The sequence below is a fragment of the Lepidothrix coronata genome, unplaced genomic scaffold, assembly GCF_001604755.1.
Source record: "Lepidothrix coronata isolate B3197 unplaced genomic scaffold, Lepidothrix_coronata-1.0 Scaffold245, whole genome shotgun sequence".
Classification (NCBI taxonomy): domain Eukaryota; kingdom Metazoa; phylum Chordata; class Aves; order Passeriformes; family Pipridae; genus Lepidothrix; species Lepidothrix coronata.
This window is the reverse complement of record NW_016690425.1, coordinates 775,609-801,617: the sequence shown is the minus strand read 5'-3', so window position 1 is coordinate 801,617 and position 26,009 is coordinate 775,609. Positions and strand designations below refer to the sequence as shown.

Below are 26,009 nucleotides of genomic sequence, written 5' to 3'. Positions count from 1 at the left end.
TGGATACAACTATTTATGTCTAACTCCTAAATGAGTTCTGTACTCATGACAAATTGCTTAGGGTGTCTATGTTGTTAATTACTTAGTATTTCAATGTCATGATTAACATACACTTTACTACAGAAAGATAACTTGGTAAAAAGACTACCTGCTCTCAGGATAATTCCTCCCAGATATCCAGCAAAGCTGTCTGATCAGATAAGTAAATGATGAGATCATTGCTGTAACCAACCCTAGCATCATGCCTGTACTTCCCAGTGAGAAAATTTTACTTTCCAGAGAGAAGTCAAGTAGATCTGGGCTAGAATATTACTGATTTTTAGAAGGGGCATGCAGAAAACTGCTAAGTCTCATTTGAAGTATTCTCAGAAATTCACGATCTAGATGATGCCGGATGTTACAGGTCCTCGTTCCTCATGCCTCTCATTTTCTTCTCTCTTCCTCCCCCATCTTTTGTATCTTTCTTCTCCCTCTTTAATTTCCTGTCTTTTCCTCACAGTAGGACACCACCAGAAGACACCCTCAGGGAGGCAAAGGAAGTTTTCCGTGAAACAATGGGATTTAAGCACTCTGAAAGAAGCACATGTTCAGGCTTTTCACTCTAAAGAGTCCTCCCTTCCTGCTGCCTGCCTACCCAACTCCTGATTGATATTCATCTGATTTGCATTCACGGCAAAGGTTATGCTGAGGCAACCCACTGTAAATTCACTGCTTGAATTTCATCAATCCTTTCACTGCTGTATAAACTTCAGCTACTGTCTCATTTTATTTCTCTATTCTCTATCTTACATCTAAATCTCTTCAATCTCTGTAAGCACAGAAGCCTTTTTTTGCACTTCTGATCATCTTTGTTTTCTTTTTCTAGATATGGGACATACAGGTTAGGTTTGATTATGCTCACGTAACACATAACAGTGCATTTGCATTAAATGGTGAAACTTAGTCACTAAAATCAAACCCTTCCTTTTTTCTCTTGAGTTTCAAAAGGCTACATCAAATTTTTAGCAGTTTGACAACTGTGACAGAGCCACTGTACTGTTCTGCTTTTGATTTTCATTTAAACCATGCACTTCCTACTGGATTACTCAAATTTTTTGTAAGCCAGGTGAAAAGTCAGAAAACCAGAGAAACACTTCTCCTCTGGAATGCTTCATAGCAGGAAAAAATTTTTTGAAGAAAGATTACTGGGAAGGCAATGCAAGACCATCAGTTACCTGGATTGCATTCCTCTGCCTGGCCTACAGCATCTGATGCCACACAAGCTCTGTTCTGATCTTTTCAGTAGATATGAGATCAGAGGGAAGAAAAAGGCAGCTTTTGATATTTTAATCACAAAATGCAGTGGCCAATCAGTGTCCCTAATAGTAGAGAGGACTGTTTGAATCATTCTGGGCTTTATGGTCAGATGCTCAAAGATAGTTTTGGCTAATTATTCATTTCCTAACCATTTACACATAGCCTGCATAATTCTTGCCCAAGGCAAAGGCATTTTAATGCAGATATCTCTGTGGCTAGGTAATCTTGGAGGAGTTTGGTCACCCTCCAGGGACATCTGTGCTAGTAACATGAGGATCTGCAGCTCTGCACCCTCCTGACTAGGCACATAGTTCTGGTTCTCTGTGGCATCTGGGAGACAAAACACTTAATAGCTCTCAAGACAGATACTCTTTGGTCTCAATTCTATAAAATGTCAGGGTCAAAATTAGGTCTCTTTTCCCCAACTCCCTTTCCACTTTTTCAATCATCCTTTTCAGATCTGGAACTAAACCTGTTTCCATAAGGAAACAGTAAGGGGAGGGTTCAAAAGTAAAACCTGCCCTTCAGGCAGAGGAAGGCACTTGCCTTCATTTGGTGCACCGAACATTCTTGGACTTACTAGTCCAGGTCATTCCTTTTCCAGAAAGACAGTACCCAAACAAGGTGCTCCACCCTGACTGCCCACCTGGAGCATACCTAATGATGGACTCCAGACTACTGCCTCCTGGTAACATGTCTCTCTCCCACAAGGAGCAGAGACCAAAATCCAGGTCTGCATGACTCTCACCAAGCTGAAAAATCACTCCCATGCTCTCTGGCCACACTCCAACCGCAGGTGTTACTGAAGACACAGGTTGGGGTTTTTTGTGGGGGGGTAGGGGGGAAGTTGGTTGGTTGGTTGGTTGGTTGGTTTGGTTTAGTTCTTTTTTTACCTGATGAAGGGGACATGATATGGTCGTACAAAGATGAAAAGACAAACACCAACAAGCTGTGCTGATGTCAGCTGAATGTAGCGATGAGTCCTGGAAATAGCTTTTTGAAGCTGCTCTCCCCACATTTTTCTATTTGTTGTACTGGAAAAAACATAAAATCATTTAATGGAATCAAAACAAACCACATACAGTCAATAAAATGAACAGATTAACTGTGCCTTAGGTTTACAGACATCCTATTAGGCTGTAGAACTTGAGGTGCTGTAGGATGCATGGTAGAGACAGATAACACCTCCTCCTAAGCTAGCCCAGAGTTAGTAGGGTCAGTGAGCCCAAGAACAGCACACAGTTATCCTGCTCCTGGATGTGTGAGGGATTTTATTTACTACGGTTAGAAAGATCCACACTCACAAGACTCTTCATACACCCATTCACTGGAGATAACTGGAAGCTGATTATAGCAACCATAACTGTAAAAGCCAATATCCGTACCAATCTCATGACTTGTAAGATTTCTTGTGCTCACAACCACATCTGTAGACTTAGCTTTTTCTTATCTCCAAATTCAACCGATCCATGCAGATATATCACCAGCCCTGCAGCCATACTAAGCACTGCTGTAAGTTGTCATTCCCAGAACAGATAACTAACTGGCCAGCCTGATGAATCAGCATTGGAAACATTATCCTCAGGGATCCCTCCCTTTCAGATTCAAAAGGACCAGTACACACAACAGCCTACTGTACATGCTGACATGCCAAGCTCCGGCTTTGCCTTAACTCCTTCTCTAGCCATAATTTTCACAAATACAATTAGCCACAGAGACATTTCATTCATTTTAGAATTTCCACATGAAGGCCAATTGTGTTTGTAGTCACTGAGCACATTTTTCCAACATCAGACAGGGGTTTAAGGACAAGTGTTAAATCAATGTCAAACATCAGAATTCTTATCTGCCAACATAAGACTTAAGAGACTTAGAAAACACAGTGTATTCTACTGTGCAGAAGTTCACAGAGAAAGAACACTTTCAACACCATCCCAGTGACATTTGTTAATGGGAAACATATTTCCAGCTATGATTACAAGCAACAGACTTGGAAGGAAATATTCTATACATTTGACCATAAAAAAGAACATGGCTGGTTTCTCTGGGGAAGATGTTGCTCTTTTTGTTGGGGTTTTGGTTGGTTGGTTGGTTGGTTTGGTTTGGTTTGAGTTGCAGGGGGTGGGGAATTGTTTGGTTGTTTTTTTGTTTGGTTGGTTTCGGGTGTTTGTTATTTAGGGATTTTTTTACCTACCTGGCATTTACAATATTGCCTGCACTTAACTCAACCATCTCTTCAAATCCCACTGCAAATATGTCAGGAGGGTAGTTATCGTCATCTGTTGGCAAGAGGGAAAAGTCATATCAGAATTACTATTTTGTTGCTTCTTCTAATGATTTGTATTCTAATTTCTGTCAGAGATCCTTCCTGTGGTTCTATCCCCTGCCAAGCTATACATATTCATAGCTCCTTTAATCTAATCTCACAAAACAACCCCTGCAGTTCCTCTGAATTTTTTTCCTGTTTTTCTCCCACCAGTTGGTCTCCATCTCTTGCAGGAAGCAGTTCAGAACAGAACATTATATTGTAGCAATGTTAAGATGGGAAAATATTCAATGTTCTCTCTCCCTCACTCCACTCATCACTGAAGCCACAACATCCCACTACCCACCATTTTTACCTGCTTGTCATTTAACCCAACATGCTCTTCCTTTTTGACACTGATTCCTATGTAACTGAAATTATTGTCCACACACCAGTATGTCACTTCCATCTCAATGCCTTTAGGAAGTTTATCTACTAGTTTAAGGAAGCTTTTGAAGTTTCTTCTTGTCTTCTTTCTTCCAAGTCCTTCTTAGATCACCCACACTTAAGGTTAGGTCACTCTCGAGCACAGTGACCCCTCCCTTCCCTGGCCCAGGCCTGTGGATGTTACCCTGGTAAAACAGCAAAGATCAAACGCTCTCATATAATAGAGTGAAGAAAATCTGTTGACCTATCAGGTCTGTCCATTGGCTAAAGGGTTTTCATTTTTTTTAAACTGTCATATGACCATGGTGACAGTAACTTGATTCAACATGAAGACCTAAATAGTAGAGAAACATCAGATCTGACTCAGAAAGCACAAATGGAAAGAAAGGTGAAATATACAGCAACTCTCTGTAGACACAAAGATGAAACTAGCCCATGACAGCTAGCCTCCTTTACTGGTTTAACATGACAGGCAGTGTCACATGTGTATTTCCCATTAATAATTTTGGACAGTTGCCTTTGAATACTTACGCATTTGTGCAGGCACTGCACTGATACTAACATGAATGCAGACATTTCCATGGTTGTACCCTAACTCTGCCCATTCATAACTCACTTGTCTTCTAAAAGCTCCTTAGACCTATCATGTTATGGCTGCCTGTACCATGTAGTCCTGCTCCTCTGGTTCTCTCAGGGGAAGGCCTGGCAGGGCTAACACATGTCAGGCTCTCAACAAATTATAATATCATGGGCATAGTCATGTGTTAACACATCTAAAGTGTTTCTCAAACAGACTGGACCAATCACCTACCTAAGCTGCTCAGACAGTGGTCTGCACCTAATCATATATCACTCAAGTACTAAGGGTTCAAACAAGACAACTTGTATAAGTAGCCAAGGATTTGAGGAATGAATTCCTGACCTTCAAGATTAGGTACAGAACTATCCCCGTGATACCTGCAGGAAGCTAAATATTCCACTCCAACAACAAGAGCACAGGTTTTGTCACAGTTTTGTAACTACTCGGTTTTTAAGTGACAGAAAGTTCACTTTTCATTTACCTTCATAAAAATCTGTAAATCAATGACAATACCTGACCTTGTTGCATAAATAAGAAATTTGGCTGCCAATTTCAGCAAGGTACAAGCACAATAATTTTCTAAACTGCTAAAGAAAAAGGAAATCACCTTTATCATAATAAATCTTTTTGTCTGAAGGCTTTGATAGTAACATTTCCAGACAAGCTCAGATTGTACAGATATGTTTAGCTCCATATAGACCAAGGAGATGTTCTGATGGCACCTATGCATGCAGCTCCCTCTCATGATAAAGAACAAAGAACAGAGATATGGAAGAAGAAAATAAAATATGGGATGCAGAATAAGCAGATACATCCCACAACTGACCTGCTGAAGGTTCAAAACAGTCACATGGTATAGACTCAGGAGATACTCTGACTATCAGGAGCCCTTCACACACCATTCCACTTCTGCAGCGAGGCAGCACAAGTATGGAGGAACTGATTACTCCCCCAAGAACTGAGAGAAGATACCCTCCAAGATGCACTGCTTTTGAAAGTCTGGTCAAGTCTTGTGTCCTGACTCACAGGACAGAAAATACTACTTGCAGATTTTGACTGTGAAATCTTACCTTGAAATTCTGAAACTCCAGAGAGCTTGGGAGAATCCAGCAGCCAGTCTGTCAGCTCACTGGTACCAAGGATGTTGCTTCGAAACTGCTTTCCCCCATTCACGTTCCAGGTCCCCGTGGCAACACGAACACGCTTGAAGCTTGTAAATTCAAACTGACGCTCTGACATGGCCTTCAAAATACTTGGAGTTACTGACAAAAGAGGGGAGAGAGAAAGAAGGTGTGTAAAAGAAGAATGTGCTATAAAAGGACAGAAGCCATGCAGATAGCAGCAGCACAGTCACTGTGAAATAATGACATTACCCTAGCAGCAACAACACAAATGGCAATAGCTACAAGATAACTGGAGTTGATGTCAGCAATTTCTCTTCCAGAAACCAGGAATCCTTTGAAAGCTTGTGAAGGGCTGGTCACTCACTTTCACTGTACATTTTTCTGTACTTCTTCAAGTAATAAGTAAAAAAATTCTTCTATCACCCATAATCCTTTCAGTTTAGTCTACAGCAATGTCATAGTTTAACCCCATCTGGCAACTAGTGCTTAGTAGTGCTTATCCGAGCCGCTCACTGGCTCCCTGTCCCCGCAGTGAAATGGGGGAGAAAAATCACAAGAGTAAAAGTGAGTTGAGATAAAGACAGTTCAATGGGACAGAAAAGGGGGAAAAAAATGATACTGATGATAAAATTAGAATACACAAAACGAGTGATGCACAATGCAATTGTTCGCTGCTTCCCAACCAAAGCCCAGCCAGTTCCAAAGCAGTGGCCCCCAGTCAGCTTTCTCCCCCAGTTTATATACTAAACATGACAGCATATGGAAAGGAATATTCCTTTGGCCAGTTGAAGTCAACTGTCCTGGCTGTGTCCATTCCCAACTTCTTGTAGCCCTCCAGCCTTCTGAATGGGAGAGCATGAGAAGCTGAAAAGTCCTTGACTTAGTACAAACGCTACTTAGCAACAACTAAAAACGTCAGTGTGTTACCAACATGCCATGGTTTAAACCCAGCCAGCAACTAAGTACCACACACTCATTTGCTCGGTCATTAGTTTCATATTAAATCCCAAACACAACAGTATATCAGATAGTAGGAAGATAATGAGCTTTATTCTTGATAACAGGACAAGCAATCAAGCACATCACCGGTTATAAATTAAACTGAAGCCCTGAGAAGTTTAGAACATGGAAGGAAAGGCGGAGAGCAGCCCAGAATCTCACCTCAGTTCAAATCTAGCATTATCATGGTTCTCTAGGCTGGTCAGACATCCTCACAGGAAACTGCTATATTCACTTATTTTTGATGAGTATAGAAATTAGCAGTGTGCTTTTGTTGTGTAAGCAACCAAAGTAAACTTAATCTTAATTACCTGACTTGCATTGGCAGTCAGACACAGAAAAGCTATCTATATTTTCCTTGTGGTCTGCGTTATGGAACAAGCCTAGGATTGAAGTGGCGCTGAATGATGCTCTGAAGTAAACTGACCACCGAATACTGCTTGTGGGTGAAATTATCCTACGTTTTGCATGTAAATAACTCCTCAAAGAGAGCTGCATTTACTCTAAATTGGTGTAAACAAATGTGTCTATGTTGTGGACTGTCAGGGACCTGGAGTAAAGCACGGAATGAACCAAAATACAACTGAAATGTGCTTCTAAAGATCCAAATGGCTAAAAGCATGTGCAAATAGCAAGGAGAAAAATAAGGAGATAAAAACGCTGAACTCAAGAGACTTCCTCAAGACAAACTCAGGCAGGACCAGACTGGGAATATGGGTATATAGCCCTAAAATCCTTCCCCTCTGGTCCAACTCTTCTAAACTGTCAGAGAATATCACTATCAAATAGCAAACAAACATACTCAAAACTTCAAAGGAAAATATGAGAAATAAGCACAGAGTTGTGCTATGGTCATAGTGTTGAAAGCAGTGTTTTAAACAATAGATTTGTGGGAAAGTAGCTTATTTATTGATTTTTTTTTTTCCAAAAGCATACAATTGCTTGTATCTGACAGCTAAAAGCAAACACAAAAGAAAAGTGAAGGATTTACACTGGCCTTACCCAGCAGTGCAGTCTGGTCCATGAGCATCTTGCCTCTGTCTGCATATTCCTCCCTGAAGAAGTCACCCATGAGTAGCAACTCAATAGCTTCCTGCTTTACTGCGTCAAAGAAATTTGACTGAATGGTGCGAGACACAGAGCGGGCACCATCCTTGAGCTTCCCAACCTACATCAGACAGGAATCATCAGTGCAAGTGACACTGAAGAGTAAATATAGCAAAACTGTTTATTCATAAGTAAAGAAAGTTGACTTTTTTCTTTACCTTGTTCTTCCCCTCAAGGGCACGATTGCCACTAAATACCCTGCTCAGATTATGACCATTGAGAGTCCACATCTCTTTGTAGGATTCCACAAAGCGCTCAATTATAGATTTAGAGTTCAAACGAAGGCTCTCTAATTGAGCAAGCAGTATCTGGATTAGGTGCAGGAGACAAAAAAAAAACAAACAACCAATATTGTTCTTAAATGTGTTTTCACTCTTTATGCCCAGCCAGCACCATTCTGTATCATAAAGCTGGCAAGACAGACTTGCACAACTGAGATTTAGGCACTCTTTCCTGTCTTTCCCGTGCAACAAACAATGTATGCAGTACAGGTATCCCACAGAAGGTCCTCTGACAAACTCACCTCTAGTGCAACGAAGGACTGTACACTATTAGTACGATCCAGGCAGTCCAAACAATTCATTCGAAAAGTACCTGTCTGCAGGCTTCGGTAACCAAACACAAGAGGAGGGAGGAAAAAATGGTATATTTTAAAATAACATCTAATCATGAGTTGATTGAAGAAGATCATCAAATGTTCAGCCTGAATATACCCACTCACATTTTGATGCTATGAGCATGTTGTGCACAATGTATTTAACACATCTAATTACTTCACTACATCTGTAACACTGTATTAGCAAGTCCATGCACTGGTAAATTTGCAGATTTGAAACAACAGAGATACAGTTAAGCCAAATAATCCATTTAGCACCAAGAATACACTTTGTCTCAAAATTGTATTTCAAGACGGTCATTTACGGTCATGGTACAAACACAGCAAGAAATCTGGGAAGGCCAGGACAAACTGTGCCTGGATATGCTGGGACAGAGGGGCAGTGACACTCACCGTGGATGTACATGCTCGCCCTTTGTGAAGATTCCAAAGTCTTCCCAATGCAACTTCAGCTGAGGCCCCAGCAAATTTTCCAGTTTCTCAGCTTTCCCACCTTTTGCAAATTGGTGGTAGTCAAAGTTTATCATGGGAGTGTCTTCCGCATGGGAAGAGGCCCATAGCAGTTTCTGTTTAGATAAAGAATGAAGGAAACACATCCTGCTCAAGCCACATATAAGGATTGATACCACCATGCTTTTTTCATTACTAAACACTGCTAATTACATAATTCATAGGGAATTTTGAAAGGCCAGATGTGAAAAAAGCAATCAAAGTTCCCCATTTGTTTTCTTCAAAAAGTAAACCTGACTGTTAGATCCCAATTTCTGCAGGGGAACTCAAACTGTAACTGCAAAGTATATATCAGAATTGTGCCTTAGCTAGTGGCAGCCCTGCTGCTACCTCTGTGCATGAGGGTGTACAGCAACAGTAATGCTCTAGGCAGCCTCAGGGAGAGGAAGTAAGATCGGAATTATGTCCCAGGAAATGTACTATAAAAAGTTCGTGGTAAACTGCAAAAGTGAAAGAAGAGGCACAAATAGCCTCATTATTTCATCTCCAATTTTAATGACCTCACATACATTTCTATAATCACCACAAATTTAATTAAGGTATCTGTAATAGATACAACAATAATACATCCTGTTCTCCAAAACAAAGCCAGAGAGAACTATTAGATTAACAAGCCTTTGTCTATTCCTTTCCCTTCTGCACATTCTCACCCCAAGAGACGGATGCTTTTTTCCACTTAGATTGCGACACACACTGGAAAAATATAATCTGACACTACATTAAAAGTGTACATGCAGCAGCTACACCAGCATAATTGTATCAAGTAAGCCATTAGGCCTTCCTTGCAGAAGCAAATTTAAAGGTAGTGTTTGGAAACAGATGTGTAAAATGTATTTCATTACTGTTTCTGTTGACAACTCAACTTGCCCTTACAGCTGCTGGCACTAGCAATGCACTTGTGGATGACATTTACCCACTGCCTTGGTGTAAATCATTGTCAGAGTATTTGCAACTCTACATTACAGCATTGCTTTTACCGTAAACATAATTGCATTTGTTATAGAGAATGCTTATGGGAGGAACAGCGTTACTGGGAACAATATTGATTTTTGGTCTGGTAACAGCTGATTCAGGTAACAGATGCTGCATAAATGAATGGTAATGGTGCCATTCTGATCAGGAGAACCCAGCAGCAGTAATTACAAGAATATTTTGAACCAATATTTTCAAGATTTACTAAGGTTGAAACAAGAGTTGAGAGAAGAGGAAGGAATAAAAGCAAAAGAAAGGTGGAGAAACAAAGAAATAAACTAATGACAGAAGACAAGCTTGCGTTCCTAATCATATCTCTACAAAGAACTTCATTTTTAATTCAAGCCCTTTAAAATCAACAAAGCAAAAATTAACTCTATATTCTTTCCTAACATCAAATTCTTAAAATACAAAGGTAAAAAAATGACCAAGAGGGAGTAATTTTGAATGAGTACAAAACTTTGGTTTTCAGTGCTGTCAATCTAAATTCTTTCAGCTCATGGGGTACTTTCATTTATTTTTTAAACAAGCAAAAAGTTTAACAATTTAAACAAAATAGGTCCTTGTTTAAATTAAATTAATAAATGCAAGGGATTTATTCTAGAGATGACCTATTTCTGACCTAATTTCTGGTTGCATGATACTGGCCAGAACATGATCTTCAAGAATGTGAGAGTTTGAAAAAATATCAGTATTAAATTCACAAGAAATGTCGTATTTGTATCTTCCTTTAGAAGTGATTATCTCTTACCCTTAAATCTCAGTGCGTTTTGCAAAACAAGCTAGAAAAACTATTTTAAAGAGAGGGAAAACAAAACATTACAGAGGCTTGGCTGCGTCATGCAGAAATTCAGCAAGAGGCTGAAAACAGAAGCTAGGACCAGACTTCACTTCTGTACCTTTGTCATTGCCTTGCAAGCTTTAGTCATAATCACTTTCTCTTGCCATATTCTGTGCAGGAGGAAACTTCCACTTTGCCACTTTCCGCTGGGGAAGCAGATAGTCCTTCCCAGCTATTTTGCGGGAGGAGGAAATGGCCACACAGAAAAACTGACAAAAAACTTGACACTCCTTTTGTCTCAGGTACATTATTCCAAGAGAGAGGGAAAGAAATCAGGCCCCATTATTTAACTACAATTTTTATTTTGCTTATTTTCACACAGTAAACAATTCAACTCAGAACTATTGGTATCATTCTTTACCAATAATAAATACCCAGTACTTACTACAGGTGTGTACTTAAACCATATCTTATGATTAGTTTTAGAAACATATACTCCGAAATATCTATGTCAGATAGCTAAAGCAACAGGTACTCAGGAGGCAGATTTCCATCAGAACTCAGCAGATTCAGGCAGCTATTGCACTGCTGCAAATCCCACTCAGTGTCAACCTGTGGCTTTAAGTTCATAACTGTTTTAAAAATCTAGCCATGAGAATAATACAGTAGAACTCAGCATAGCTTTTATTCTACAAGGCCTGACATCCTTGCTTTCAGGTATTAGATGTGCCTAGGGACATTCAGAGGCCAAGAAATTCTCTCTCCATACACCAAACTGTCTTCTGGAGCTCAGGCAGACAAATCCCAACACAATCAGTGCAAGACAGCTACTTCCCATTACTGTCAGAGCAAGACAGCTTAGTGATGCTAAGTACCTGTGCTCAGTGAGCAAGGCTCAGGGCCTGGCCCCCAAGCAGTTCTGGCAAATTCACGAGGCACCTGACCGCACAAGTAGCTACATACTCTGCCAAAGCTGACCAGGATTCATTTTTGCAAAGGTGAACTACTCTTAAGAGTATTAGGACAATTTCTTTTAAAGTTTGGTTAAAGAGAACGTACATAAATATATGAAGAAGTAAGCAGAAAGGAAGGGCTGGAAATTAAGCCACGAGACTAAGAAGCACTATTCTCTCAGTCTGTAATGTAGTAACGAGTTAACATAATTTCTTTAGATATAGTATTCATCACCTCCTGGGCCAGAAGGGAAACAGAAGAACATGGAGGCTCAAGGGAAATCAGTGGTTAAAAAGAAAATTATTGCTTTTACCTTAAAAGCTCTGTTGAGCACCTCCTCTCCTCCTCTGCTTCCCAACAGGTTAACGATCACTTGTTTTCCATACTGCTCTTTGAGAAGCATCATATGCCTACAGCAAAAGTAACCATAATAGGTACTAAACAAAACCATGTTATGTTGCCTACTACCATTTTCAAAATACACAAGTAGAGATCACTGGTTGTTTCATCCAGCAGATAATTTCAGCCACATCGTCTACAGAAGTCTCCCTCAGTCTCCTTGCAATCAAAGTATAAATGTTGAAAGTATGCAATTAAGGGATACAGTATTTTGTAGTGTACATAGAGAAAGAAGCATCTTAGGAAAGAGGCCCCAGATCTTTTATGTGACTGTTAGCTTTGACATTGCCCTTTGTATGCTCCCACCTCTTGGCTGTCAGCCTGGGAACTACATAGGAAAGGCAAGAAGAGAGGAAAATGTATTACACTTCAACAGGAATTGCCGAGCATCTTGCAGGGCTGAGACTAAGAGTCAGCAGCAGCAATGGAGCCTAGAACTCCAGTGCCAAGGCCAGAGAGGCACAAACACACATCATAGGTCAAACATCTTTGAGCTACTACAGCGTTGAGACATTCACCTCAACTTAATTAAATCAAGCAGGAAGGTTAGTAATCGTAAGAATTGCTGCACTGGATCAGACCAAAGATCCTTTTAGCCAAGTTGTCTGGCCCAGATTCTTCAGGAAAAACACAAAATAGGACAAGCAAAAAGTGGAGTGGTTTTTTTTAGTCTATGCCACCAAACTATCAAAGCTGCCATTTAGATACTTTAAAATCAAGAGCTTTTAGCCAGATGCAGAGACACCCCTTCTCCCCTCAATACATCATTTTCAAGTCTGCATGCATGTGCTACAGAAGCCACCAGGAAACAACTAGATCTTAAAGCCAACTTCCACCATGTACAAACACTTCCTCTGTTTTCACACAGTAAACAATTCAACTCAGAACTACTGGTATCATTCTTTACCAATAATAAATACCTGGCACTTACTATAGGTGTGTACTTAAACCATATCTTATGATTAGTTTTAGGAACATATACTCTGAAGTATCTATGTCAGATTGCTAAAGCAACTACTTACTACTTAAGTAAGTAGTACTTAAGAGGCATCTGGATAGACAAGAAGAATAAAATAAACAGTCACACATATGAAAAGTTACTACATGCTGCAAAATTACATGTAATGACAAAGTGTCAGAAAAACAGCAAGCACACATCTTCTGGCATGAACCTTTAAATCCTTTAACCAGAAATAAGTTCCACAGAAAACCATGGAAAGGAGAGAAAAGAAAGAAGTTATCAGCATTACCTTCAAGAAATACAGCTAAACATATTTTCTGGTGCATTTATGTTCTTGGTTCTGCAACCAGTTTGCTGTATGCCAACTCTTCCCATACATTCGCATCCCTCTGATCCCAGCATCAAGATCCTACCACTCTGCCAAAGTTGCTTCCTTACAATGAAACTACTGAAGCTCAAGTCACCAATTTGGGTTTCAGCAAAGTTTCCTGAGGATTTCTCAGGGAGACAGGATGAAAAAATATCCACTAACAAGATTACCATTCGCTTCTCACAGAGCCTCCTCAACACAATAACCTATCAGATGGTTAAATGTAACAGGCTAAATCCACTCTAACACTCAGAAAAGCTGTAGCAGGTTGTTAAATTCCAGTGTATTTTTCCATATAAGCAGTCACTTATTCCTTGCCCATTTTCAAAGGACTATCTTTTGCAAATCAGTAAGCAGAGATATCTCTAACTTCATCTAATCTAAAGGCACAAGGGGAAGAAGGAATAAGTGCAAGTTGATCCCTATGTTCATGTTTCTGACAAGAAAGCTATTCACCAGTTGCATTAGGGTCAGGGCTAAATGGTCTTACGGAGTTGTTCCTTCCTGAGGTACTCTCAATTTCACAGGCAGTACAAGAGGATGACTGTTTTCCTCTTACATGAAATATCTCTGCTGTGGAATGCAAACCTCTAAGATGGAGCTTCAGGGACACTGGTAGGGCAAGTTATCATGGCACCAGATGGCCACGAGACTATGAGTCTCAAAGGCACTTGAAGTCAGTAGAATTTAAGAGCTCTAAAAGCTTGGAAAATGTAGGCCAAGAACCTTTGAAAGAGGGACTGCTATGGTGCACAGTCCTTTAATATTCTAAGCCCTGATTCAGAGTCTTCAGTGCTGCAAAACCAGTAACAGTCACTAATGTCCTGTTTGCTAACAGTTGCAGTAAATGAAATCAAGTAATTAAGAGGCCTTATTCAAAATCAACATACACTGATCAGCCAAAACCTAACCAAAACAGAAATTTATCACATGACATGGCACTTACAAGGTGAAAATTTCCCACAGCCCAAATTCTTCATGTCCTTTTCAGGCACTGTTCCCATGGATTTCATTGGAAATATGCCCTTAAAGGACAGCACGTCATAGTCAGACATTCAAAGGAATCAAGGTAATGCATATGTCTTTTTCTACAGTTTCCAGCTGACACAGAGTCTTAATGGCTTAAAAAGGTATACAAGCCAGTCCTTGTGTAAAATAGAAAAGCATCAGCATAACAGCATCGTACAACACTGGTCATGAATAAGACAGTGCTATTTCTGTATAGGATTAAAACAATGAGGAGAAAACCAAATCCAGAATGGAGTGGAAGCAGTGTTTACCCTTTAATTACCTGAGTTACAGTGGTAAAGCACACATGATATGTGTACCTTAATTCACATTTGTTTGCTCACAAAGGGTTACAGAAACCTTTCTTTTGTGTATCACTTAGTATTTCTAAGATTTTGCAGAAAGAAGCCAGAATATGAAATTAATTCAATTACCACTGAAAACAAGAAGGAAAAAGCACAAAAGTAAGTGACTAAATTAAATAAACCAATTTAATAATCTGCAACACCAGAGGGATTGGCCACATCATCTGAAAGATGTTTCACATTATCTCAGGATTTTCTAGGAAGACAAAGCTGTGGAATCTTGGTTAAATGCCAGGCTGCTGTGTTACTACCAAAGCGGAACAAAACCTACCTGTCAAAGGCAGGTGCATTAGCTTCCAGACCTCTGTTAAGCCTTAGATGACGGGAACCAACCTAAAATAAAATATTAGAAGAAAAAGAAAAAGAAATAATTTCTTAAACTGCTAGAGTCCTAAATCACTAGATGTCTCTGTTTTTCCTTCAGAGTAAAACATCTTTTTTAACAGCACCAGATACCTCTAGCTCCAACCACCTCCACACAAAATATCCTTAATACAAAAGCCCCAGCTTTTATTAGACAACATTTACAATTCCAAGTGAAAACACAATTATCATTAAGCAAAGGGATACCTACACATCTTTTTATGGCCAAACAAATCACATTTCTTTGCCACCTTCCTCTCGCAAATAGCACACACTGCCTCCCACGAGTGTACTGTGTGCCCATTCCTACTGCCCTTGTCTTGCTAGAAAAGGCTGAAATTACACCAGTTCCATGGGTTGTATGTCCTGAGTTCTTTCAAAAGAATCAGAACAGTCATTCAAATATATGAAGGATGAAATCCTGTGCCATCAAACTAATAGGACGTTTAATATGGATGTCAACAACAGTAGCCTCGAGCTTCTTTTGAATGATAGCTATTGTTATTACAGTATGCAGAGGGCTTCTTTCCTCTCCAGAAACTACACTACTAAGTATTTACAGGATCATGCATTGTTTCCTGTACTTCATCATCTTTCTTTGTTTTTCATGAGGTTGGTTTCTGCAATTTTTTCTAACACCAGTGCCAGTACATTCACATCCAAGGAGTAAGAATACATAATCTAATCCAGATTAGGCAAAAAAACAGACCTACTAAAAAGCTGAAAATTCTGTTTAACTAGAGATATTACTCACCAGCCAAAAATACTCGAGGAAAAGCTCAATGGCTTCATAACATACAGAAAAACAGTGCTGTATACAGCTATGTCATGGGCAGGATGTGCACAATCATACAGAGAGACTTGCTTTATAAAAAGAAATAAGTATTGCACTGGATGTTGCTAACGCACAAGAACAATCCTTTAGTCATTTCCTTTTGTGCTAAATCCAGTAGCTCTGAATAGTACGGTGCTTAGATTTAATGATTTTTAAAAATGTATCAAATAACCTTTAAAGCATCTAAAAAAAACCAGCTACATGATGCATTTTCTGTACTAACATATATGTGCATACTCATTTCAGTTGCTTATCCCTCTGCTAAGAGAATGCAAAGAGTGGTAGGATGATTCTTATTTGGGTTTATAACTGTATATAAACTGCAAGTCACAGACCGTTAAGTTTGACACAATAACCTCCTGACGAAATCCTACTTCTCTGCCTTGCAGAAGATCAGGTTAGATCATTATCACCCTTTTGACTGAAATCAACACACCATCCAGATATTTTATTTTGTTTCAAGGCAGCATGCTTCTACAGAGCTCCTGGTATCGGTAGATACTTCAGTTTTATTGTGGAGGTCAGTATCATCAAGCCAAGCAGGCATTTCAGAAGAATAGGTTATTCCAAATTAAACTGAAAATGTTATAAAGATATTGCTGTAAGCTTCAGTTTATAACATTAGGACATAGTCCCTTACAAACAGTTCCCTGTAGAGGCACTCAAACACACAAAAATGTTAAACTTCAGTTACCTGTAGCCATTTGTCTGGTGTAGTTCTGTTTATCTAAACACACAAAACTTCCTAAAATGAAAAAGCTCAGCATTTCACAGAATAAGCTTTGCAGCTCATTTAATGAAATATATATAAATGAAAATTTTATGTTAATTCTAAATTATAAGTAGCAAGAGAGAGATAAGCAAAGTAGGTTTTTTGATTATTTGTTTACCTGATGCCCTGTTTGCTCCCAAAACAGTGGAACAGAACCTCTGATCTGCACAAAAGAAGAGACGTCATCATCCAAGTAAATTGTCTGCAAAAATAAAATAAAGGAGTTCTGTAGTTAGATCTATCAGTCTGTGACCCCTTCATCAGGTGACAGTTAAAGACACTGAACTCAAAGGGTAAAAAAAGTAAACCATGTATCTCACTGTATCCACTTACTGCTCAGCCCCTTTTCCATAGTGTCACAGGCAGTGGAACAAAGCACAGTGTATTTGCTTTCATGTCATCACAGCAGATTCAATTCACTACTTACCAGAAACAAGAGAAAATTTAAAACATCACCACTGCCAAGAAGGAAGGAATCTTTCATGCACAATGAAGATGGATTTGATCTACTGGTGGAGATACTCAGACCAGCTATATACTCTCCCGCTGTCTCTCTCACAAAACTTAACCGTGCAAAATGTCATTGCTCCTTGTGACCGATGATGGGTAATGTCAGGTGTGGGATAAGCTTATCTCCTGCTGTATTTACTATTTCTTATTTCACTGCATGTTGTGCCTTGTCAGAGTCCAAATAAAACTCAAACCAGAAGCTTTGCCACTCCCACTCCGAGATACAGTGAACAGCATGCGATCTACTTCTTTTCCAAGAGGCTTACAGCAAGAGGCTCCAAACCCCCCATTTCCTTCCCTAACCAGACCTCAAACTCTCTCTTTACATGTGTTCCTATGATCACTGTTAACAAGCTGATTTTGAGTTAAATCTATACGAAGTACAGACTGATTTCCCCTTTTGCCTTCCCTCTCCACCAGCCCCCAATCAAAGCGTTACATTATATGTTAACCTAGCACAAAAGGTGCTATCTTCAGATTCAGTGTGACCATAGAGCAACTGTGCAAAGCCCAGCTCCCTCCCCTAGGCTATACTTAGCAGTGGAATCCTGGCTGTTTTCCACGAGGGATACATGATACACGATACACATCTCCGTTATCCCATGCATGACAATGAGTGTTCTGCAGCCCTTCAGAGGAATGGTATCCAGGTTATCCAGGTAGCTGCTCTCTAACCACACCATATCATTTAGCACAACTGCTGCCAGCTGGCTAGTAGCTCTGAAAATAGAACAGAACATGAAAATGGGTTCCTCTACAGCTTTAATGTGGTTTGTCCTTTTGGAATTTGCCACTAGATGTGGCAAATGGGTGGCTCAGGGAAAGTGCCTGACCTTGACCTCTCATCTTCATAAGCACTATCAATGTACATTTTTTAGAGCTACATGTGTGAAAAGAAGTAAAGCTGCACTAGAGAGGTAAGTGTTTAGATAAAACTGCTGACAGAATATTTAAGTATTATTTACCATATTTTTTGAAGAGCACTTAAAACTGTCTCCATTTCACTAAGATGAAAGATTTAAGTGGCTTTGTTATGGACACAATGTCAGTGTTGGAATGATAGCCAGCCCAGATTTGATTTTGATTATGTTTTGATTTTTTTAACCTCTCACCAACAAACTAAGAACCCTTTCTCTGTTGCATTGCATCCCAGCACAATCTCCTGCAAAAGAGGGGAGTACTCAGAGAAGCTTTCTTGAAAGACCTTTCTCACAGTTTGAGTAATGTCGCTCTAACGTGCTCTCCCATTAAAGTTTTCTGAACATTGCTGGTACCTGAGTGCAGGAGCTAATTACGATGGCAACACATTGGTGCACCTTTTCTTTGCATTTTTATGCTCAGAAGAGTTCATGCCTCCTGCAGCTGGACTACAAGAGGAATAAGCAGACCCACCTTCTTCCTCTTTATCACATTCTCTCTGAGACAAGTTGTGCCAAAATGAGCCAATGACTTCTCCACACTGAATCATCTTTTCACTCACAGTCATGGGCCCAGAAGAGCTCATTCCAAGGTAAAGCAAATTAATAGCACTACAAATTAATAGACAGTCCCAGCATTATCCTGACTAATATTAAATGAAGATCAGGTCCTGAATCTATGCGAAAAAGATTCAGGACTGGCTCACTTAAAAATTTGACAAAAATCATCACCTTAGCAGTGAATGAGTTGAAAGGAATCATCTAATGATGACAAATACAGAAAAAGCTTTACCTGAAGTACAATTTGTCCACTCAAAAAGCTTGCTACAGAGGACCAATTTTCTTTACAATCTTCTGGAATGTCCTTGTTTCCACATCTAACTGCAAAACTGACAGCTCAAGTATCTCTTCGACCAGGTCTTCTAGACATCCAGCTGCAAATTCTCTAAACTCCACTGATTAACAGATAATAATTCCAATTTAATACCTGCAGTTTGACATCTTCTTGAGCTACAGTTTTAATGGAAAGTACTTCATCAGTTACAGATTATGAATATATAACCTTCTTCATGCCAAATACAGAAGAAAAATACTGACCAAACATTTCTGCCTTTCTGCATTAACAGATGTTCTATTTCCACTCATTAGTGAGTTAACAGATGTTTATTGCTACTGTCACTCACATTTTCTGTTCACTGGTTTTGACCCATTACCTCTTCTGTTTTCTTCTCTATTAACCTGTCCATTCAGAGAAATGAACAAACATCAAAATATTCAAACTACTTGGGGATCATTCCTGTGAGCTAAACAGGATCCCTAAATCTTTAGGCAATAGGTTGGGGGATCCTCTGTCAAGCTGAGGTCTAATATAGTATGGACCCCCATATGATGACAGAGCATTTTAAAGAAACTGAAATTTTTATGCATATTGCCACGTAGCTTTTAGAAATCAGCCTCTCCAACACAGTCATTCATAAGAAAGTACTCCACATTAGCACCTTTTTTTTTCTGTTCACTTACAGGGCTCATCATTCTGTTCTCTGGAGCAATTCTCTGGATTTCTGCAACCCTTTCACCTCACTCTCATGATCCAGAAGAATTCAACATTATTTTCTTCCAAGCTGCCAGTGAATTGGAAAAAGACCTAGTATTTTTTTAATGAGTGGGAGACTTAGTAAAATTACTTTGCCAGTCATTCCATCCTAAACAGACTGGAACCATTTCATTAAGCATTACGACTCTGCAAATCTTCCCCCACTACCCTTCATTCACCACTCCAAGGAACATGACCCCTGATCCTGACACTGCCTTTTAGCATGTCCCTTGACCTTACAATATTAGTGGTAACACACTTCCTACTAGCAGACTTGTTAAGCAAGGAGGTTTAAAGACTGAGACTAAGAGGACTTTTCAGATCGGGAATGGACATAAATAATATCCATATACACTGTAATTTTAACTATTTGTTAAAATCTTAAAAAAGCACTGATAATACATTCAAGTTAAAATTTTACTAATAAATAACAGATTCCAACTTTGTCGCTCATGCATGGACAAGTGCAGAATTTCTTTTCTCATATTCTTCACAGCCGTGATCATTTTTTGTGCACAATATCATGTTTTCTACAGCACATATCTGTCCCACTTTTTCGTCATTCTATTTTTGACTTTATTACCCTGTCCTCTAGCAAATCCATCTCCCTTATTCTAAGGTACTAGACAAAAGATAAAGAGTTGTTTAAGAAAATAAACTTAAAAAAAAATTAACAGCACTTTGTATCCAGAATTTTCCTGTCCTCTGTTTTCCTTAACTCGTGGACAAGAAATACATCCAAGAAGATCATACTGGTTTTCCTCTAAAAGTTCAACAAAAAACAGTTACTTTTTGGACAATGTTTTGTCATTAGGATTGATGTATACTGCTAAATCTCTGTCTTTGGGCTTCAAAAACTATTGTGGAGTCTTATCTCTTGCCTTAGATCCAAAATGACAGCAAGTTGTTGCCTACATGCCCCAGGGAGAATTTTCATTCCTATCAAAACCTCGAAACACTTGAAGACTAATTCATTAGTCTCAAAGAGTCTGGCCCGTAGTACAATCCAATCCAGTCAGATGCATGAATTTTCAGACAGGTCTCCTGAAGTGTCCCATCAGATATCATAGTAACAACTGGATACTCAAACAATGTGGAAGACCTCTTTGCCTTAATAATAGATTGCTTGTCCTGTGACCCCCCGTGTCAGAATTTGCCATGTTTTTCTTTCAATTCCTGTTGTCTTTTTGGCCTCCTTCTCCAGCTCCAGTATCAAGGGTGATAGTACTGACAGTTCAATAGGACATTTTTCAATTTTTCTCTTCTGTTGCATAGGGCCAGACCTTGCTCCTGTGATCCAAGGATCCTTCCTGGTAACACGACCTTCACACACAGGTACTGCTAGTAAGCTTCTGGGCAAGAAGCAAACATCTATGTCAACCAGTTGGTTCTAATCCCAGCATGCCATGCCCATTCATTGCTTGGAATAATTTATTCACTAATCTCCATCACTCAGCTTTGTGAGAAAGAAATAATCACTCAATCAAAACTTCAAATGGCAAAATTCATTACAGACTCAGGGGGCACACAGAGACATAGTCCATGATGAAATGGATACTTAGATGGCTTATTCTGGGATCCCCAGCTCTGCCACACAACCCACAAAGAGCATGGACAACAGATGGCCTAAACATACCAATCTGTGTGTCCCTTTAGCTCAGACCACAGGATCCAAGGATATACTTGCCAAAATAATCCTTTTTTGCCTTGCCTGCGGTCATACTAATTTGATCCAGAAAATAAATTAAACACATGATTGCATCCATTCCTCTCCTGGAAAGCTCTCCAAAACGATCCAGGAGTTATTGTGAAATGGGGATCATTTTCCTTAATCCATGCCTGACATTTTTTTCTTAAATTGGAAGAAAGGAAAGGTTAATCCAAATTCATGGTATTTCCTTTTAATGCTTTGTCAAGGTTTCCATTTTCTTTACTGAATAGTTCCATGAAGGGGAAAACAAGTGAAACCATTCATTTACCTTTGGTTAATTAGAATTGTTCCCTCTAAGTCACACACTAAGATACACTCTTAAGTGTAGCATGACTGCAGAATAACTGTGGGAGGAGCTGAAAAGTAAACAGTAACAGGCACACAAACTAAATGAAGAATGCATGCCAGTTTCTCAAAGCTATCAGCAGAAAAAAATTAAAAGAATGCAACACAGTCTCAACTTCAAAGGATTACTAGGGGGGAAGAAAAGGGGAAGGGAAACATTTAAGCTACAGCTGAGAAAAAAAGACTGACTTTAAAATTACTTGAGGATTAACTGCAAAGTTGCAATAGAAAGGGCTACCATCCCATTACAAAATACTGTCAGTAAATCTGGAAGTACACATTAGAGAGATTGCCGTCTTTTCCCTTCATTTTGCTTTTCCTTAAGTGTTTCCTCTAATTTTTGTTTTCTTCTTTCTCTGTAAAGACGCAAGCCAAATGATCAAATATCTGAAAGACCTACTACTAGCTTTTCTTTTTTTTTTTTTAAGCAAAAGTGAAGTAAGATATTTAACTTTTCCCCTCTTCTTCTCAAACACTGTGAGTCACAGCAGTTTAGTGAGCCCACAAAAAAATGACTCACTGCAGAGCTAAAATGCCACAAGGCTAACTCAGTGGGAGACCAAAGCATACCATCTATGCATAAAAGAGCTGCCTGGAGATAAGATTAATTGTTTCTCCCTCTTCTAAAAACAGAAAAATGTTAGAAGCAATTCCTACAAAGGGGTGAAAAAGTCCTGGGTTTTCAGAATCCTAGGGTGCTATTTATCCATGAAAGCACATAGCCAGCATGCCATTATACTGTACAGGCTGCAGCAAATGGAAACAAAATGTTATTCAGCCAAGATATTACCTCATAGGAGATTAGTCAGTAGTCTACTATGAAAGTAGGAGAGAGTTTATTCTAGGACTCTTCCTTCCTAATGTCAAGGGGATGCCAGCCTGAACTGGATCTCAGGCATCCCAGTGGTTAGCCCAACTTTGCTTTCTTAGGACATGCAGCTTGGTAAAACTAGCATTTGGCACCAGTAGGAACAGCAACCTTCTTTACTTCTTTAAAAACAAACCCAAAGAAAAACACACAATCCTTTAGAACTGCAAACCCTTGCTATAACTTAGAACCTATTTGAGCCTTTCATTCTAAAATCATTTCACTCTTTCACTTTTGCCAATCCAATTGAAAAAAACACCCCAAAGCCTTCAGTCCTGCACTTCAGCCTCTGGCTGAACAGAAACAAAGCACAGCAGTTCCCATGAAGAGCCCAACCCAGCCCCAGCTAAGGGAAGCATTAGCAATCAAGTGCTGTTTGAGGAGCCAAGCCTCAGGTTCTCTGCTAGAATGGAAACACCATCTTATTTTTCATGCTAATCATTTGCAACATGATGTACTCCAGGAATATAATTAAACAGAATGAGTTACTTCTGACCCAAATAGTGAGCAGGATAGCAGAAGTATTTCCCGTAATTAGATAACTGCTAAGTGCAGCGCTACGAATGTGAGACTGATCTGAAAGAAAGCTGATAACCCTTTCTAACATTTTCTTTCCTTTGCATTTCAGCAAGAGAACATTCTTCAAATCCTAAGTAACATGCTCTGCAATAATGCTCATGAGAAAATACTCAACTAAAACAGCAGAATGCACCAAGTTATTACTTAAAGTGGCATATCTCCCTTCTGTTCCCAAGTTCCAGGGGAAAACATCTCTTTTCAGTAAGTAGTTCCATCTGCATCCCCCAATGCACTGACAGACTTTCTAGAAAGACGTAGATGCTGCAGGACTATGCCCGATGAAGTATGGGCACATCCGACAGTGGATGCCATCCTCAGCCATGAGGCACAGTCCTGCAATGACACACTTTAACTCTTCTGGAACAAGTAATGACACAGCTTAAGTATCTCTACGCTATACTCACAGTGTCTCATGCTCCCCTTATGAGCATCACATAAGCAATCTACTTTCACTGTACATGCATCTAGATATAGAGACACATATATACACATATAAAACAATCTATGCTACATGTGCAGTTGTGTAGATCTGCCCAGAAGATGCTGAAAACAACCAAATTTTAGGAGTAAATCCTTATCCTTTGTTGAAAACTACCAGCCATTTTTCTATTCTGTTTATAAAGTCATCCATTTCAGTATGATGGTTCTGACTGCTAGTAATTACTACTTCTGTTCAAAAAGAAAAAGGTGATTGTAATTGAATAAGTAAGCACTCATTTCAGCTGGCACTGAAGGCTTCAGATTCTTCAGGGTCCAATGTGTTTTACTGACTTTCAAGGTAGCAAGCTAAACCATGTGTAATAAAACCAACTGACTCTGCTATTTTGTTTGGCAGTGCCAATCAAGGGAGCCTGCTGAATGCATTTCACACACATATTTTGTCTCAGCATCAGCTTTTACCATATATGTATAAAACTGTCATACCACCTCTCACTGGAGAGAATCCCCCACAAATCAAAGAGGAATATAAAGCAATCTCCTCCAAAACGAGTTGAACTGGAATTTGCCTGACTCTGAGATGATGCTATTTTTAATACATTTTCTTTAATAGTAAAAGATGATTTGACAGTGAACTTCATTAGCCAAAGATGATTTTCCAGCAAACACAGCACCTTTGCTGGACAGCTTACTGAATAGTTTAAAACCTCATGTCTATATTTCACTACAGTATCAAATGGCCAGACTTTCACATTCAGGGAAAAAATCAAAAATATGTGAAATTCGTGTGAATGGAAAAGTTAGAAACACAGAAGAAGAGCAGATCACAAAGAAATGCTTAATGGGCAAGAACAAATAGATCTGCCATGCAGTGATATTTTAAATATTCTTGGAAAAAACACTTGCTGAACTCCTTTAATTCTTGTTGGAAATTATGCCCCAATTAAACACGAGTGGACTAAATTATTTGAAGCCATTGGATACATCCACTTACCTGCTCTGTCTCAACAAAGTTAGACACATGTCCATCATCATTGACTCCTCGAACGTGGAACCGGACACCAGCTCGCTCACAGCTGATGCGAGAGATGAGGCAGGCTTTTGCCTTCTTGTGGGAGGCATAAACAGTGCGAATGTCCACCACACCACAGATCACTTTCAGCAACCAGTCAGAGCAGTTCACCTGGTAGTGTTTGAAGGGCACATGCAGTAGCTGGTTCCTGAAAGGTTCAACAACATACAGACACATTACTGAATAAAACAAACAGACAGGCATGGGTGCCACCTCCCAACAATTACTAATTGAATCAATTAATGCTTTGTGACCCCTTTTTTGTTGTACCTTTCCTTTATCCAAAACCAAGAAATATCAGGTAGAAACCCTTGTGAATTGCTACCGTGAACTGAACATGGTAAATTTTAACACCACAACTACCACCAAGGTGCTGCTATCTTGTACCTGTATTTTAAATTCAGGTGCAAATGCCACCTCTTTCAGTTCCAGAAATACATTTCTATTTAGTAACTTTTTTGAAAAGTTACAGTGCTGTCAAGCTAATTATTTTTTTGAACATTACCGCCTGAACCTTAGCACTCACTACAGGATGAAGAACCAGTTCAAAATCCACTGGGATTTTAAGACAAAAATTTCCAAGCAGAAATTGGAAGTCAACAGAGATACTGCAAAAAGTGCTACTAAAATTAATAGAAACGTCTGTTCTAACCTTCAATTTATTTTAAGATCAACAACCCAAGAAACTTATCATGCTTGGTTAACAGCGACTAGTCTCTTCTATTATGATGTTTTTCCTCATTTCACTTTTCAAAATGTGCCTTTAGTCACATAAGAGGGTCAAGAAAATCCCGTTTATGATCATTTATTTCTCAACAGCAGATCTGTACAAGAGTTATTACACCTAGTAAAACCTCTGAAGAATCGTTCTTCTAAAGTACAGCATTTGTCTGAAAAAGGTGCAAGACATTCTTACATTTTTAATCCAAATATGTAACTGAAAAAGCAGCTCTAAAACAATTATTGCTCTTTCTTTCACCCGTTTCTCCTAGTTCTATTTACAAAGGAAGTCCTCACTCGGACAAATTCCAGCAGAATTTTTTTTGTTGCAGTTCATTTAACGAGCAGTTTGTGTTGCTTATAACTAAAGTCCTCTGCCACTTTTCATCGTGTTACTATTTTTCTCATTGTTTGTTTTTCTCAAGAATCTATTGTTTGGTCTCAAATTTCCCATATCACCTAATCACCTCAAGATAAATTTTCTTTGGAAACCTTTTTGCCCTAAATGTGATGCTGTCACCATTCATCTCTGTTCTAAAACACATAGGAGA

General features: G+C 39.3%; 1 protein-coding gene across 3 annotated transcripts in view; it reads right to left on the bottom strand.

The window, feature by feature from the left end:
- SYNJ2 (synaptojanin 2) overlaps positions 1 to 26,009 on the bottom strand; it is a 69,798-nt gene that overhangs the window by 20,012 nt on the left and 23,777 nt on the right. For 2 of the 3 annotated variants that reach the window (XM_017834933.1, XM_017834932.1), the window contains exons 4-14: positions 24,661 to 24,886; positions 16,823 to 16,906; positions 15,006 to 15,067; positions 11,945 to 12,041; positions 8,808 to 8,980; positions 8,322 to 8,403; positions 7,957 to 8,106; positions 7,694 to 7,859; positions 5,639 to 5,830; positions 3,491 to 3,575; positions 2,190 to 2,330 (exon numbers count right to left, since the gene is read on the bottom strand). In XM_017834933.1, the coding sequence (XP_017690422.1) occupies positions 2,190 to 2,330; positions 3,491 to 3,575; positions 5,639 to 5,830; positions 7,694 to 7,859; positions 7,957 to 8,106; positions 8,322 to 8,403; positions 8,808 to 8,980; positions 11,945 to 12,041; positions 15,006 to 15,067; positions 16,823 to 16,906; positions 24,661 to 24,886 (1,458 nt within the window). Of the gene's footprint in view, positions 1 to 2,189; positions 2,331 to 3,490; positions 3,576 to 5,638; positions 5,831 to 7,693; positions 7,860 to 7,956; positions 8,107 to 8,321; positions 8,404 to 8,807; positions 8,981 to 11,944; positions 12,042 to 15,005; positions 15,068 to 16,822; positions 16,907 to 17,037; positions 17,139 to 24,660; positions 24,887 to 26,009 lie in introns of those variants that run through there. The other variant, XM_017834934.1, reaches the window with a different exon arrangement.